At 51.8% G+C, this 17932-nt stretch overlaps 1 protein-coding gene across 1 annotated transcript in view; it reads left to right on the forward strand.

Annotated features, from left to right (window-relative positions):
* Positions 1-15898: 15898 nt before the first annotated feature.
* Positions 15899-17932, forward strand: part of LOC119951541 (zinc finger protein 135-like) — a gene marked incomplete at its 3' end in the record, with an annotated part of 31862 nt that continues 29828 nt past the window's right edge. The window contains exon 1 of the mRNA XM_038774736.1: positions 15899-17026. Within this exon, the coding sequence (XP_038630664.1) occupies positions 16262-17026 (765 nt within the window). The remainder of the gene's footprint in view (positions 17027-17932) is intronic.

The following is a 17932-nucleotide window of genomic DNA, read 5'->3' on the forward strand; positions in this document are numbered from 1 at the left end:
ACATCCAATGTGCTTATCTGCCGGTGGATGGACTGGACCAGGAGCGGAGCGGTCAAAAAGTTGGCTTTGGAGCAGAGAAAGGTGCGAGGCAGGAAAAACAAGATGGCGGCGGGCGGGGAACTGGCAGCATGGCAGCAGTGGGCACGGGAGCAGCAGGAGCTCCTTTAGTGCAGCTTCAGAGAGATGAAGGCTGAGATCCTGGAACGGTTTAAGGCCTCGCTGGACAAGCTCATGGCGACTCAGATGGCTCAGGGTGCAGAGATCCAAGAGCTGCGGCAAAAGACCTCGGAGAGCGAGGATGAACTCCTGGCATGGCAGTGAAGGTGGAGTCGCACAAGGCGCTCCACAAGAAGTGGCTGGCGAGGATGGAGGAGATGGAGAACCGCTCCCGTTGGAAGAACCTGCGGATTCTGGGTATCTCGGAGGGGCTGGAAGGTTCGGATTTGGGGGCCTACGTGGCTGTGGTGCTGAACTCGTTAATGGGCGCGGGGTCGTTCCAGGGACCCTTGGAGCTGGAGGGTGCCCATCGAGTGGTGTTGAGGAAGCCCAGGCCGAACAAGCAGCCTAGGGCGGTGCTGGTCCATTTTCACCGCTTCATTGACCATGGGTGTGTGCTGAGCTGGGCGAAGAAGGAGAGGAGTAGCAAGTGGGAGAATGCGGACATCAGGATCTATCAGGACTGGAACGCAGAGGTGGCGAAGAGAAGGGCTGGTTTCAGTCGGGTGAAGGGAGTGCTTCACAGGAAGGGGGTGAAGTTTGGCCTGCTACAGCCGGCCCGCCTCTGGGTCACTCATAAGGATCGCCAGCTCTACATCGATTCTCCGGAGGAGGCCTGGGCCTTTGTCCAGGCGGAGAAGTTGGACTCGAACTGAGGACTGGGGAATGATGTACATAGTCCGGAGGCTTTGTAATGAAATGACAACCACTTATTGTCACGAGTAGGCTTCAATGAAGTTACTGTGAAAAGCCCCTAGTTGCCACATTCCGGCGCCTGTCCTGGGAGGATGGTACGGGAATCGAACTGTGCTGCTGGCCTGCTTTAAAAGCCAGCGATTTAGCCCAGTGAGCTAAACCAGCCCCTTGGTATCCTTTTGCTTTTATTGGTTGTGTTCGATGATGCCTTTTTGCTTTTCTGCTTTTTGGGGCTGTTATTTATTTATTTGGGCGCTTTTTCGTTTTTTCACTGGTGGAGGGTTGGGGAGCTGTTCGCGGTCCCGCTGGGTCATGTGCCCGTCTTTTTCCCAAGTGTTGCGTCGGTGGGGCGGGGTTTGGGATGGAAGCGCGGGTTTTCTTCCCGTGCTGGAGGAGCTGTGGGCGGGACCGGCACTTGGAGGAGGGAATGGTGGTTGTGTTGCATCGGGGGGGGGGGGGGGGGGGGGGGGGGGGGGGTTAGTTGGGATGGTGGGGGCAGCCGGGGTCAGCAGGAGTCGGCTGACTTACGGAAGTATGATAGAAGGGGTTACGCAGCTAGGGGGGCCCTAGCTTTGGGGGGTGGGGGGCTTTGGGGGGTGCGAAATGGGGGGGGGGGGGTACCGGGTTGCTGCTGCAGGGGCCGAAGGGGAACTGCTGGTGATGGGGGAGGTTGGGAGGGGGGTCTGCCGCCGTGGGGAACGGGCCTGGGGGGTTCAGCGGGCACATGGTGAGCCGTGGGAGAGCTATGGCTGACCGGCGCAGAGGGAGGGGAAAGACCCCCCAGATTCGGCTGGTCACATGGAACGTGAGGGGGCTGAATGGACCGGTGAAGCGGTCCCGGGTCTTGGCGCATTTGAAGGGGCTGGGAATGGACGTAGCTATGCTCCAGGAGACGCACCCTAAGGTGGCGGATCAGGTGAGGCTGAGAAGAGGGGTTGGGCAGGTGTTTCACTCGGGGCTAGATGCGAAGAATCGAGGGGTGGCGATTTTAGTTGGCTAGAGCTTGTCATTCGTGGCGTCGTGTGTGGTGGTGGACAGTGGAGGTAGATACATAATGGTGAGTGGTAGGCTTCAAGGGGAGCGGGTGGTTCTGGTTAATGTGTACGCCCCCAACTGGGATGATGCGGGCTTCATGTGGCGAATGTTGAGCCGGATCCCGGACCTGGAAACGGGGGGGCTTGATCTGAAATGAAATTAAATGAAATGAAAATGAAATGAAAATCGCTTATTGTCACGAGTAGGCTTCAATGAAGTTACTGTGAAAAGCCCCTAGTCGCCACATTCTGGCGCCTGTCCGGGATGGCTGGTATGGGAATCGAACCGTCCTGCTTGGTCTGCTTGAAAAGCCAGTGATTTAGCTCAGTGAGCTAAACCAGCCCCTTGGGGGTCATCTTGGGAGGGGAATTCAATACTGTGTTGGATCCAGCTCTGGATCGTTCGAAGTCAAGGACGGGCAAGATGTTGGCGGCGGCCTCAGTGCTGAGGGGGTTCATGGATCAGATGGGAGGGGTAGACCCTTGGAGGTTTTTGAGGCCGGGAGGTAGGGAGTTCTCCTTTTTCTCACATGTCCACAAGGCTTATTCCCGGATTGATTTTTTTGTACTCAGCAGGGCGCTTATCCCGAGAGTGGTGGGGGCGGAGTATTCGGTGGACCTGGAGCTGGGGAAGGGGAAGGATCAGCGCCCGCTGTGGAGGTTAGACGTGGGGCTTCTGGCAGAGGAGGAAGTATGTGGGCGGGTCCATAGGGGTATAGAGGGGTATTTGGAAGCTAATGATAATGGGGAGGTGCAAGTTGGGGTGGTCTGGGAAGTGCTGAAGGCAGTGGTTAGAGGGGAGCTGATATCTATTCGGGCGCACAGGGAGAGGGGGGAGAGGGTTGAGAGGGAGAAGTTGGTGGAAGAAATGGTAAGGGTGGACAGGAGGTATGCGGATGTCCCGGAAGAGAGGCTTTTGAGGAAACGTTGCAGTCTCCAAATGGAGTTCGATATACTGACCACCCGGAAGGCGGAGGCGCAGTGGAGGAGGGCGCAGGGGGCGGTATATGAGTACGGGGAGAAGGCAAGCCGGATGCTGGCCCACCAGCTCCGGAAGCGGGAGGCAGCGAGAGAGATAGGGGGAGTCACAGATGCAGGAGGGAACCTGGTGCGGAGTGGCAGGGACATTAATGGGGTGTTCAGATCCTTTTACGAGGGGCTGTACCGGGCGGTGCCCTCTAGGGAGGTGGGCGGGATGGAGCCCTTCCTGGATAAGCTGGAGTTCCCAAGAGTGGAGCATGAGCGGGTGCAGGGTCTGGGGGCCCCAATCGAGTTGGAGGAGCTGATGGAGGCGCTGGGGAGCATGCAGTCAGGGAAAGCACCGAGACCTGACGGGTTCCCGGTGGAGTTTTATAAGACGTTATCAGATCTGCTGGGCCTGCTGCTTGTGAGGACCCTGAATGAGGCGAGGGAAGGGGGGGGGGGGGGGGGGGCATTGCCCCTGACAATGTCTAGAGCAATAATCTCACTGATCCTGAAGCGGGATAAGGACCCCCCTCCAGTGTGGGTCTTACAGGCCTATTTCGCTTCTCAACATGGACGCAAAGTTGTTGGCTAAGATATTGTCCAGGAGGGTGAACGATGTGGTCCCGATGGTTCTCCATGAGGACCAAACGGGGTTTGTGAAGGGGAGGCAGCTGAATGTTAATGTGCGGCGGCTTCTTAATGTCATGATGATGTCGTCGGTGGATGGGGAGGCGGAAATAGTAGCATCGATGGATGCGGAGAAAGCTTTTGACAGGGTGGAGTGCAACTACCTGTGGGAAGTGTTGAGGAGGTTTGGGTTTGGTGAGGGTTCATTAGCTGGGTGAGGCTGCTGTATAGTTCCCCGGTAGCGAGTGTGGTGACGAATGGGAGGAGGTTGGAGGACTTTCGGCTGTCCCGGGGGATGAGGCAGGGGTGCCCCTTGTCTCCCCTGCTCTTCGCGTTAGCGATTGAGCCCTTGGCCATGGCGCTGAGGGATTCGAAGAATTGGAAGGGGATTGTGCAGGGGGAGGAGCAGCACCGGTTGTCGCTGTACGCAGATGATTTACTGTTGTACATCGCGGATCCGGCGGGGGGGTGGGGGGATGCCAGAGGTGTTGAGGATACTTGGGGAGTTCGGGGATTTTTCGGGCTATAAGCTCAACGTGGGGAAGAGTGAGCTGTTTGTGCTGCATCTGGGGGACCAGGAGAGGGAGATAGGGGAGCTCCCATTGAACAGGGCGGAGAGGAACTTTAGGTATCTTGGGGTCCAGATAGCTAGGAGCTGGGGGGCCCTGCATAGGCTAAACTTTTCGAGGCTGGTGGAACAGATGGAGGAGGAGTTTAGGAGGTGGGATGCGCTGCCACTCTCTTTGGCGGGTAGGGTCCAGTCAGTTAAGATGACGGTGCTCCCGAGGTTTTCGTTTCTCTTCCAGTGCCTCCCCATATTGATTCTGAAGGCTTTTTTAGGAGGGTTAATAAGAGTATTCTGGGGTTCGTGTGGGCGCAGAAGTCCCCGAGAGTGACGAGGGTATTCCTGGAGCAAAGCAGGGAGGTAGGAGGTTTGGCGTTGCCCAACTTGTGTGGGTATTACTGGGCTGCGAACGTGGCAATGATTCGCAGGTGGGTGATGGAGGGGGAGGGTGCTGCATGGAAGAGGTTGGAGGTGGCGTCCTGTGTGGGTACGAGTTTGGAGGCATTGGTGACGGCCCCACTCCCACTCCCCCCGGCAAGGTACTCTACAAATCCAGTAGTGGTAGCTTCCCTCAAAGTTTGGGAGCAGTGGAGGCGGCATAAGGGGGAAGTGAAGGCCTCAGTGTGGGCCCCGATACGGGGCAATCAACGGTTTGCACCAGGGAGAATAGATGGTGGGTTTGGGAGTTGGCATAGGGCAGTCATCAGGCGGATGGGGGACCTTTTCCTCGACGGGAAGTTTGCGACTTTAGAGGAGTTGGAGGGGAAGTGGGGTCTCCCCCCGGGACTGCTTTCAGGTATATGCAGATCAGGGCGTTTGTTAAGCGGCAGGTGGCAGAGTTCCCGCGGCTACCGCCTAGGGGGTTGCAGGATAGGGTGCTCTCGGGGACGTGGGTCGGTGAGGGTAGGATCTCGGCAATTTATCAGGTGATGCAGGAGGAGGAGGCCTCGGTGGAAGAGCTGAAAGCGAAGTGGGAGGAGGAGCTAGGGGAGGAGATAGACGAGGGGACGTGGGCAGACGCCCTGGGGAGGGTGAACTCGTCATCTTCTTGCGCACGGCTCAGCTAAATTCAGCTGAAGGTGCTGCACAGGGCGCACATGACTGGGGCCAGGCTGAGCCGGTACTTTGGGGGCGAGGACAGGTGTGGGAGGTGTTCGGGAGGCCCGGTGAACCACACCCACATGTTCTGGGCGTGTCTGGCGTTGGAGGGGTTCTGGAAGGGGGTGGCGGGAACCTCGTCCAAGGTGGTCGGTTCCAGGGTGGAACCGGGCTGGGGGCTCACGATCTTTGGGGGTAGCATCAGAGCCGGGAGTGCAGGAGGCGAGAGAGGCCGGTACCCTGGCCTTTGCGTCTCTAGTAGCCTGGCGTAGGATTCTTCTACAGTGGAGGGACACGAAGCCCCCGAGCCCGGAGGACTAGATTAACGACATGGCCGGGTTCACCAGGCTGGAGAAGGTCAAGTTTGTCCTGAGGGGGTCGGTACAAGGGTTCTTCCAGCGGTGGCAGCCCTTTCTCGATCTCGATTTTCTGGCGGAGGGTTAGAGGGTTGTCAATCTCAGCAGCAGCAAACCGGCCGGGGGGGGGGGGGGGGGGGGTGGTAAGGAGGGGTGGGTTAAGGGTATGTTAAGGGGGTTTGTTTTTGCGACTGTTTGCTACTTCTTTGTTGTATTGATATTATTTTATTGCTTTGTATTGGGGGGGGGGGGTCCTTTTTTCTGGTTATTTTTATACCTTGTTTATTTTATTGTTGGGAGAAAATTTGTTGTTGCAAAATTTGAATAAAAATTATTTTTTAAGAAAGATTCTGCACCCATGCTTCGAGGTCACATACCCCTCGCATTTCAATCTCATTCTGCGCATAGCCAATCAGCCGTTTCAGTCGAACAAAAACTGTCGGTTGAACTCTCAGTGGTTCAAATCGGAGAGGCTGAGGAGATTGGCACTCGTTCCCGTGACGAGTTTGCAGTTGATTCATGTGGCATTCAGCATCACTGGAATTGTCCATTTAGCTTCAATGATATCAGCATCACCATCTGTCAGGTTACTGTCATTCGATGTTGCACCGGTATGCAATTCCATCAATTTATTGGTTCCATCTATCTTTAGGGGAATTGTATTTATTTTGTCAATTGTGTTACTATTGGGGAGAAAGTGCAAACTCCACACAGACAGTCACCTGAGGCTGGAATTGAACCCAGGACCCTGAAGCTGTGAGGCAGCAGTGCTACCCGCTGTGCAATCCACTGTTGAAGTCGGCAACCACAAAGAGTTAGTTGAAGCTAACTCTGCAATATCCACGAAAGCCTTTGTAGATTTATGGAGACGGAGCTGTGCTGAGCAGTCACATATCAGGTGCCTCTCCTCCAACAAACCCGAAAATAGGCTCTCTTACTCAAAATAGCCTGCTAAAATCTCCCCTCACCCTAACAAACAATAGTACTGTTGGAGTGAATTTTTGGACTTGGGGGTGCACGCCGGGATTCTTGACTATTGTACGAACACTGAATTCTGCTAAACACAAACTTTGGGGAAAATAAGTGGCCCCTGACCAGGTGCATCCTGTGTATGTAACTGACCAATTGCTCCACAACCACAGGAGCGGGTGACCAAACTGTCAAAATAGCCGCAAAAGAGGAAGAGGCCCTCTTTGTGCATCACTAACTGAGACACCATAACCAATATATAATCACGATTGTAAAGAGCTGATTGGAACAATGTAACCTAATGTGTGAGGAATTGATTGGAGAAATGTGATCTCAATGTGTTAATAAAGGAATCGATTGGCTCCATGTAAATGAGTACACAAACTAATCCGCTTTTTGAAACTATGTTAAACCAGTGTAAGCCCTGGCTTGAACCAGAAGATGTTTCCACAGACCACAGAGTCTGGGACTCTTCTCCCAGAGCTCTGTAACAAGCTGGAATGCCGCCTGAGCCAGTGAACTGGGCAAGTAGTCAAAGTTCTGACAGCCAGAAATTAGAGTGATTTGGCGAGGCGGCCGGACGGTGAAGTGATATTCAGTGGATCAGGCAGTCAGACCGAGTGAGTAAGAGACACAATTTCAAATTTGTCCATCTTGCTATTAAACGCATTGTGATCGGAAGCTGCTCGAGGACCCACACTGAGCCTGAATTAAGAGTGCGATCGAGCCCTGCGTGACGGCCAGAGTTAGTTGGGACTCTGAGACGCATAGAGTGCAATGTGTCAACAGTCGAGGTGCAATCACCATAACGACATCATTACAAGTCAGGACCTCCACCAGAGGTGGATGAGTGGGAAGACCTCTGAGAACGAGTCGCCTGAGCGGAACCAGATTCATGGTGAGCAGGTGATATGAGTTAACAAGTCATGGAAGCGAGTGGTAGAGGACCACCGACCTGGGGCCTCCCCGGGGTCCCTGAGTCCCTGAAATGCACGCAAAGAGTTAGTAAAGAAAATGCGTAAAGAAGGTTGGGATCGCAGTGTCCCTCACAGCGCAGAGACAGTGGTGGGATGGCCAAAAACGGGACACGACCAAAAAGGCCGGGATCATCCTGGTCCATCAACTAGTGGAACTCAGAAACCCACCACCCTGAGTAAGCTGGTTTAGCTCACTCAGCTAAATCGCTGGCTTTTAAAGCAGGCCAGCAGCACGTTTGGATTCCCGTACCAGCCTCCCCGGACAGGCACCGGAATGTGGCGACTAGGGGCTTTTCACAGTAACTTCATTGAAGCCTACTCGTGACAAGCGATTTTCATTTTTTACTTTTCAATGCCTCCGCCCCACCAAAATAGGATGGGGAAGAGGAAACAGGAGTCCCCTGTGCACCCTTTCAGCGGTATGCTAATGCCACAAATGATATATACAAGGGGCAGGATTCTCCGACCTCCCCCACCCGGCCGGGCTGGAGAATCGCCGGGGGGCAGCGTGAATCCCGCCCCGCTGGCTGCTGAATTCTCCGGAGCCGGGGATTTGGCGGGGGCAGGAATCAGGACGCGCCGGTCAGTGGCCACCCCCCCCCCCCCCCCCCCCCCGGCGATTCTCCAGCCCACGATGGGCCGAGTGGCCGCCCGTTTACGGCCGGTCCTGCCAGCGTATATTACACCAGGTACTTACCGGCGAGACCTGGCTCCGCGGGCAGCCTCCGGGGGGAGGGGGGGGGGGGGTCTGGCCCCGGGAGGTGCCCCCATGATGGCCTGGCCCCGGGAGGTGCCCCCATGATGGCCTGGCCCGCGATCGGGGCCCACCGTTCCACGGGCGGGCCTGTGCCGTGGGGGCACTCTGTTCTTCCGCGTCGGCCGCTGTGGATCTCCGCGATGGCCAACGCGGAGATGAATGCCCCCTGCGCATGCACTGGAATGACACCAGCACATGCTGGCGCTCCCATGCATGCGCTAACTTGCGCCGGCCGGCGGAGACCCTTCGGCACCGGTTGGCGTGGTGCCAAGCCCTTTCCCCGCCGGCCGGCGAGGCGCAAACCACTCCGGTGCCAGCCTAGCCCCTGAAGGTGTGGAGGATTCGCACCTTTGGGGCGGCCCGACGCCGGAGTCATTCACGCCACTCCTCGGCGCCGGAGTTGTCCGCCCCGCCGATTCTTGCTGAATCCCGCCCAAAGCCTCACTCTGCTTGAGAAGCAGGCTATTTTGAAGGGTTTAGGAACCCTTGCCACTTACAAAAGAATGTGGATTGGGGGGTTCAAGGACCCGAGCCTATAAGAGCAAAACAGTTACATTAGACAAAGCCGACCGACTTATACCAGTCAGGATTTTTGTACGCCCTAATAATGAGGTCCTGGGAATGGACCTACTAAAAGAACCGAATATACTGATAGACACAGCGAACCAGAAGGTTCACTGGCCACGAGATGACAGTCCAAGGACCGATTCAACCAACATTGCTACCACATGGCCAAAGTGAGGAGATCGGGCTGAGGAGACGGGGCCTTTCGGCACTGTGTGTAGATTGATGCATGGGGTATGGGCCAAAACAAAACAGGAGATGGGGGAGGTCCCTGTAGAACCCATCATCCTCCAAGGACCTGGTCATAAACCACATAAGCAATTTCCCATGAAGCCCAGGCATAACAGGCAGTACAAGAAATTGTTTGGGATTTAGAAGAGAAGGGAATAATTAGGCTGACCGAGAGTACTACGAATTCACCAGTATGGCCAGTAATTAAACCTGATAAAGCATTCCGTCTGACCATCGATTACACAGAATTGAAAAAGGTGACTCCTAAATTACACCCCATAGTCTCGAGCTCAGCTACTATTTTGAACCCAGAACACAAGATATTCACAGTTTTAGATATAGCTAATGGATTCTGGTCCGTACCATTGGATCCAGAGTCCCAGAATAAATTTGCCTTCATGTAGGGGATAAACAATACACATGGACGAGGCTGCCACAGGGATTCCACAACAGCCCAGCCATATTCCACCATGTTGTGAACTCCCAGCTGGAAAGGGTGGACTTAAGCCTGTATCGCAGCACAATTCTGCAGTGTGTAGATGATCTGCTGATCGCTGAACCCGGACACGCCGCAGCATTGACGGAAGTCCTACAGGCATTAGCAACAGGAGGACTTAAGGTAAACCCCAAAAAGGCTCAGATAGGACGCAAGACCGTCATTTATCTGGGGCAACAGATATCCCAGGGAACCCGAACCATGCCCCAGGAAGCCGAGCGGCAATCCAGAAGATATCTCTGTCCGCGGAGTTCGGAAGGTTTTAGGGCTGTTTAATTATAGTCAGAATTTTATCCCTAACTTTGTGGCCATAATGGAGCCTTTTCAAAGACTGGTAAAAGGGGGAAATCCTGGCACCCAGTCCATAGACTGGGGACCGGAAGAGGAAGAAGCAGACGGGAAGTTAAAACAAGCATTGACTTCAGCCCCCGGCCTTGGTCTACCAGACCCCAGAAAGCCGATCCACAGACATTGCAGGAACGAAGGTGAGTTCTGTGCCGCAGTAGTGACCCAAGTCCACGGGGACAGGCGAAGACCAGTGGCATATTACTCAACAAGATAGTCGCCCGGAGTGGCGGGCTTGTCTCGCTGCGTGGCAGCTCTGGACTGCGCAGCATTGGGCGGTCAGGGTCAGCGAACCTACAGTAATGACCGGAGATATCATCTTACACACCCGGCATCCCATTGTAGAAATGTTGAACAACAGTAAGCTCAGATCAGTCTCAAACCTACGACAGACCCACTGGGAAACAGTCTTCATTCCTAAAGATAGATCAGTGATCATGATAAAGGCCACCGGGAAACCCTACAGAAGGAATCATATATACAGGAGAGTACTATATATACTCGAGATAGATGAGGAGGTAGGCAAAACGATAGTAGAAGACCCTCGAGAAACCCCAGAACTCACCTGGATGTAGATGGTGATGCATGATCAATTGTACAAAGACTAAGGTTGGAAACAACTGTGGCTTTATTGCAGTAAGATGTGTGGCCTCCCACAGCAGCTGGCAAAATGGCTGCTGAGTAGAGGACATGCTCCTCCTACTGGGCGGAGCCAGCAGGCAGGGGCTCCTGGCGAACCTGTAGTACAGGTCCTACCTTCCATCACCGAATACAGGTGTAACAGTGTTTACCACAGATGAATCTAGAAAATATGTCAATGGTCCCCATGAACCAGATGGGCAGTGGTAGATGACAAATTAAGAACAGTCCCCTCGGGAAGGCTGGAAGGAGCACAGGTGTCAGCAGAGGTGGCTGAATTGGTGGCTTTCACTCAGCCAAGGGGAAGATGGTGAACATATACTAAGGGCCTCACGGTAGCATGGTGGTTAGCATCAATGCTTCACAGCTCCAGGGTCCCAGGTTCGATTCCCGGCTGGGTCACTGTCTGTGTGGAGTCTGCACGTCCTCCCCGTGTGTGCGTGGGTTTCCTCCGGGTGCTCCGGTTTCCTCCCGCAGTCCAAAGATGTGCGGGTTAGGTGGATTGGCCATGATAAATTGCCCGTAGTGTAAGGTTAATGGGGGGATTGTTGGGTTACGGGTATACGGGTTACGTGGGTTTAAGTAGGGTGATCATTGCTCGGCACAACATCGAGGGCCGAAGGGCCTGTTCTGTGCTGTACTGTTCTATGTTCTATGTTCTATACACAGATAGTAGGTATGCCTTCGGGGTCGTGCACGACTATATGACGGCATGGGACAGGAGGGGCTTTGTCACTTCTGGAGGAGATAGGATAAAACACCAACAGCGTATAGAAGCCTTATTGGAAGCCACAAGGTTACTGAGACAGGTAGCAGTGATAAATATTAAGGCCCACCAGAAAGTAGAGACACCCCAACAAAAAGGTAACGAAGCAGCAGACAAGGCAGCCCAAATTGCCCTGGAACACGACATTCCCATCATGAGTGCCGAGGTAGAAGACATCAGTGTTGAACAATTATACAAAGACATAACAAGGGAAGAAAAGGACAAATGGGATTAAAAAAAAGGGGGGAAGACAAATAAAGGGATTTGGAGGGAGGATAGAAGGGGAATTGCCCCTGCCTGCATCAGGCAGACCCTCCTTGAATTACACCATGGAATGGACCAGGCAGCAAGAGAGACCATGATGCACTTAATTAGAATGGGGCTGGTTTAGCACAGTGAGATAAACAGCTGACTTGTAATGCAGAACAATGCCAGAAGCACGGGTTCAATTCCTGTACCATCCCCCTCGAACAGCTGCCAGAATGTGGCGACGAGGAGCTATTGAAGCCTACTTGTGACAATAAGCGGTTATCATATTATTATTAAGGAATGGTGGTGGCCAGGAATGGGGAGAGATATAGCTAAGCACTGTCAAGAGATGCATCCCATGTGTGCAGTATAACCTGGGGCGCTCTGTAAAGATCCGCGTGGCACATCAGCCAAGACCAAAGGGACCCTGGGAGAATCTCCAAGTTGACTTTACCGGATCACAACCCCCGAGCCGGCGAAACGATACTGCCCAGTAATAATTGACCAATTTACCAGATGGGTGGAGGGATTCCCAACCTGAGACTGCACGGCCACAACCGTGGCACGAATATTAGCCAAGGACGTGATTCCTCGCTGGGGGGTACCCTTGCAATTAGATTCGGACCAAGGAACACACTTTATTGGAAGAGTAATGAAGAAAACATGTGAGTCGATGGGGATCAAACAAAAATTCCACATCCCTTACCATCCCCAAAGCTCAGGAATGGTAGAGCGGATGAATATGGGCCGCACGGTAGCATTGTGGATAGCACAATCGCTTCACAGCTCCAGGGTCCCAGGTTCGATTCCGGCTTGGGTCACTGTCTGTGCGGAGTCTGCACATCCTCCCCGTGTGTGCGTGGGTTTCCTCCGGGTGCTCCAGTTTCCTCCCACAGTCCAAAGATGTGCAGGTTAGGTGGATTGGATATGATAAATTGCCCTTAGTGTCCAAAATTGCCCTTAGTGTTGGGTGGGGTTACTGGATTATGGGGATAGGGTGGAGGTGTTAACCTTGGGTAGGGTGCTCTTTCCAGGAGCCGGTGCAGACTCGATGGGCCGAATGGCCTCCTTCTGCACTGTAAATTCTATGTAAATAGGACCCTAAAAACTGCCCTGACAAAGACTCTAGGGGAGAAACAGCAGCAATGGGTAGATGTGCTGCTCACTCCTAATGAAGTTAAGAGCGAGCCCAAACCGAACAACTGCTTATCACGCTATGAGGTGATGACGGGATGAGCTACACAACTAAACAGGGGATAATAACAGGGGGAGAAGAAATAGGTCCGATAAGGGACAGGACGCGTAGATACATATTAGAGATCAGTGAAAGGATATGCGGCAGCCAGTGTGGACTGGATAGGAGACGGAGGATAAAAATCTGGACATTTTCTGGACCGCATTCCCTGATGTCCCTACAGCAGGGATGAAGGTGATGGTAAAGGTGCTACCTGAAAAGCCTGGGATCGCCCCCAGATAGATGGAGCCGCACCAAGTCCTGATCAGTGGGGATACCTGTGTATGTGTGGACATAGAGGGTATGGGATCATGGAAACATTGGACACAATTAAAAGTATACCGAGAGTAAAAATATGTATTTATGTTCAAACCAGGTAACTCCACACAACCAAAATTCCGAAGAACTGCAGAAGACCCATGATGTTTGCTGTAATAATGATAATATGTTTGATGGTAGTAACCGGGAATAGACTCCCAGCGCGGAATGAATGGGACTTGCATGTAAATACCTACTTGTACATGTCATATGCATATGCGAAAGGCATCGATGTCTCGAGCTGTTGGGTGTTTGCCCATGTACCAATCCATGCAAAAGGGGGAACACCCCTGAGATCAGTGCCCTTTAATATAACGGAGGCGGCAGAATGAACAATTAAGCAGAGCGAGGCGCGGGGGAAATCGACAGAAGATATCTCGGGGATAGATATGTATGCCATACATCTAGAACAATGGAAGAGGGCAGGGTCCCATCTCTCAGGGGTGTTCACCGGGTTTTACCAACCTCGGTATAATTTCACCCGAGCTCCACCAACATCTGTGAGTAAATCACTTTCTCTTCTCCCCCTTTCCAGTTCTTATTCTGACCTTCAATTGGTGACTTGTTTAAGTCCCCAGGCTCAGATGAGATGTATCCCAGGCTGCTGTGGGAGGCAAGAGAGGAGATTGCAGAGGCTCCGACAATTTTCAAATCAACTCTTGTCACAGGAGCGGCCGGAGAACAGGAGGACAGATAATGTGGTTCCATTGTTCACAAAGGGAAGAAGGGAAAAAACAGGGAATTACAAACCAGTGAGTCTAACTTCAGTAGTGGAGAAACTATTGGAAACAATTCTGAGGGCCAGAATTCACCTCCACTTGGGGAGGTAAGGTTTAATCAAGGATAGTCAGCATGGTTTTGTCAGTGGGAGATCGTGTCTTTCAAATTTTATTTGTAATTTTCGAGGAGGTGACTAGGTGATGAAGGTTGTGCAGTTGATGTGGTCTACATGGACTTCAGTGAGGCTTCAGTCTGTCATGGGAGACTTGCCAGGAAGGTAGGAGCCCAAAGGATTCAGGGCATTTTGGCAAATTGGATCCCAAATTGGCTTTGTGGCAGGAGGCAGAGGGTGATGGTCGAAGGTTGTCTGTGACTGGAACCCCATGTCCAGTGGGTGTTCCGATAGGATTGCTGCTGGGTCCTTTGCTGTTTGTAGTGTACATTAATGATGTAGACGTGAATGTAGGATGCAAGAGCGTATGCAGATGACAAAACATTGGTGGAGTGGTAAATAGGAGGAAAGCCTTATATTGCAGGACGCTATAGATGGTCTTGTTAGATGGTCAACAGTGGCAAATGATTTTAACTCCCGAAAGTGTGAGGTAATGCATTTTGGGAGGACTAACAAGGCAAGGGAATATACAATGAATGGTAGGATCCTAGGAAGCATAGAGGACCAGAGGGACTTTGGTGTGCATGTCCATCGATCTCTGAAGTCAGGAAGACACGGAGATAAGGTGGTTAATAAGTGATGTAGGATACTTGCTTTTATCAGCTGAGGTATAGAATATAGGAGCAAGGAGGTTATAATGGAGCTGTATAAAATGCTCATTGGGCTACAGCTGGAGTAGTGTGTGCAGTTGATGGCCTTGGAATAAAGTACATTGATTATTCCAGTACTGGAGCTAGTTTAGCTCAGTGGGCTAGACAGCTGGTTTGTAATGCAGAACAAGGCCAGCAGCGTGGGTTCAATTCCTGTACCAGTTTACCCGAACAGGCACCGGAATATGGTGACTAGGGGCTTTTCACAGTAACGTCATACTTATGACAAGAAAAGATTATTATTACTATAGTACTATAGCTACGTTATATATTTCCGGTTAGATTTATTACAGAAGATCAGGAATCCAATGGACATTTCGAGTTGATGCTGAGTCTGTTGAGCAATTCTGTCAGTCTCGAGTGGGTCCCATTCTGTAACCCTGCAGCGACGGGTTCGTTACGGGGGTTTGATGGCTAGCTAAGGCCCAATACCAGACTAAATAAATGCCAATAAACATGTGCCTCGGCCATATTGGGGAATGTAAAATATGTATACCAGCTAAAGGGGGAGGCCACAGTTATTATTACGAAGATGCTTACCTGTAAATATATATGTTAATTTTTGCGTGTTCTTTTTTTTTCTCTCTCTAACAATTTGTAATTTGTTCAATATAAAACATGAAAACTGAATAAAAAACATTTATTAAAAAAAAAATCTCTGCTTGTCTACCCTTACAGGCAGCAAGTATCAAGATCATGATCAATCAAAATGCATGTTTCTCAACCAACTGGAACAAACCTATACCTTAAACACATTTTTAAGCCAGTAATGTACATAATTATCTGACAGCCTGCATGAAGATTTTCAAATCTCTGCGTCCAGGACAGGAAGTGAGCGTGGATCTGTTACTCAACCTGAATCAGCACCTTCAGGAGCATTGGGAGTGTGAATAGTAATAATAATCTTTTATTGTCATAAGTATGCAGTTACTGTTAAAAGCCCCTAGTCACCACATTCTGGCACCTGTTTGGGTATACAGAGGGAGAATTCAGAATTCTTTGCCGGTACGGGAATTGAACCCACACTGCTGGCCTTGTTCTGCGTCACAAACCATCTGTCTAGCCCACTGAGCTAAACCAGTTCTGCATACAGCAGAATTGATACAGCAGAGTGAGAATGGAGGGAGTGTGTGTGGGATGGAGATTTACACCTTTTGGGGAATGAGAGAGGATGTTCCATCAAAACTAGCATTATCTGTTCTGAATTTCTATCCTGTACTGACAGTGATGATTTTTGTAACCCCCTTTTGCAGGATATTAGAAAGCGAGGATTTACAGGAAAAAAATCTCAAAACGAACATCATGTCAAGAACTGACAGTCAGTCGATTCATCGAGACCTGAATATCATCGGCCTTTGAATCTAGAAGGAGAAATGTTTATTCTGTCGACTTCAACAGATTTTAAATGTCAGTGTGTCTGGAAAAGCACCGAGACACACACACCCGAGTGAGAGTGTTCCAGAGCACTGACTGTGGAAAGAGCTTTAACCAGTTACACAGACTGAAAACACATCACACCATTCACAGTGGAGAGAGACTGTACACGTGTTCTGTCTGTGTGTGATCAAGGCTCTAATTGAATATCCAAACTGGAGAGATACAAAGAGGCGAAAAACATGGAGAAAGTGTGGAAATGTGGAGACTGTGGGAAGGGATTTCAATATCCATCTAAGCTGGAAATTCATCAACGCAGTCACACTGGGAAGAGACCATTCACCTGCTCTCAGTGTGGGAAGGGATTCACTCAATTATCCAACCTGCATACACACCAGCGAGTTCACACCGGGGAGAGGCCGTTTACCTGCACCATGTGTGGGAAGGGATTCACTCAGTCATCCAACCTGCTAAGCCACAATGTCACTCACACCAAGGAGAGACCCTTTAAATGCTCTGACTGTGGGAATAGGTTCAAAAGGTCTCAGGAACTAATGTCCCACCAGCGCACTCACACTGAGGAGAGACCGTTCAGCTGCTCTCACTGCACAAAGAGTTTTAAAACATCATCCACATTGCGGACACACCTGAGAGTTCACACTGGTGAGAGGCCATTCATCTGCTCTCAGTGTGGGAAGAGATTCACTCGGTTATCCAACCTGCAGAGTCACCAGCGAGTTCACACTGGGGAGAAGCCGTTCACCTGCTCAGTGTGTGGAAAGGGATTCACTCATTCATCCAACCTGCTGAGCCACAATGTCACTCACACCAACGAGAGACCCTTTAAATGCTCCGACTGTGGGAGTGGGTTTAAAAGCTCTCAGGTACTGATGGAACACCAGCGCATTCACACTGAGGAGAGACCATTCCGCTGCTCTCACTGCACAAAGAGGTTTCAAACATCATCCACATTGCGGAGACATCAGCGAGTTCATACCGGGGAGAGGCCGTTCACCTGCACTGTGTGTGGGCAGAGATTCTCTCGGTCATCCCACCTGCAGAGACACCAGCGAGTCCACTAGTAAACGGCTCAGAACATGTTCCGTTACCTGGGGATTCAGAGAGCCAGAAACTGGACACAGATCCACAAGTGGAACCTGACCAGTCTGGTGGAGGAAGTTAGAAAAGACACTGGGGCTCACTCCCACTCTCCCTGCCGGGGAGAATGCAGACAATCAAGATGAACGTACTGCCAAGGTTCCTCTTCCTGTTTAGATCCATTCCGATCTTCATCGCCAAGGCCTTTTTCCAAATCCTAGACAGTCTAATCATGGTGTTTGTGTCGGGAGTAAGAACCCAAGAATTCCCAAACCGACACTGCAAAGAAGGAAAATCAAAGGGGGGGCTGGCTTTACTAAACCTACAGTACTACCACTGGGCAGCAACGGCAGAATGAGTGAAGGAATGGGTACAAGAACCCGACAAAGATTGGGTACAAATGGAGGAGGTGTCCTGTAAAGGAACGACCCTCTGGGCCCTGGCCACACCAGCACTCCCGTCCTCCTCAGCAAGATACACAACAAACCCAGTGGTAGCGGCCACGCTGGGAATGTGGACCCAGTCAACACAGCACTTCGGGGTAACTAAAATGGCCCCCATGGCCCCCATCTGCGGCAATCACAGATCCCCCCAGCCATGCGAGATACCACCTTCAAAAGATGGAGGCAGGACGGGGGCACACTGACAGTACCGGGACTTCTACGTAGGGTGCAGTCTGGCGACACTGGACAAACTGACGACGAAGTGGAAACTAGCAAAAGGCCAGGAATTGAGACACCTCCGAATAAAACAATTCCTCTGCAAAGAGACAGTAGGGTACCCTGGGGCCCCATAAACCACACTACAATAGGACC

Source organism: Scyliorhinus canicula, chromosome 17, assembly GCF_902713615.1.
Source record: "Scyliorhinus canicula chromosome 17, sScyCan1.1, whole genome shotgun sequence".
Classification (NCBI taxonomy): domain Eukaryota; kingdom Metazoa; phylum Chordata; class Chondrichthyes; order Carcharhiniformes; family Scyliorhinidae; genus Scyliorhinus; species Scyliorhinus canicula.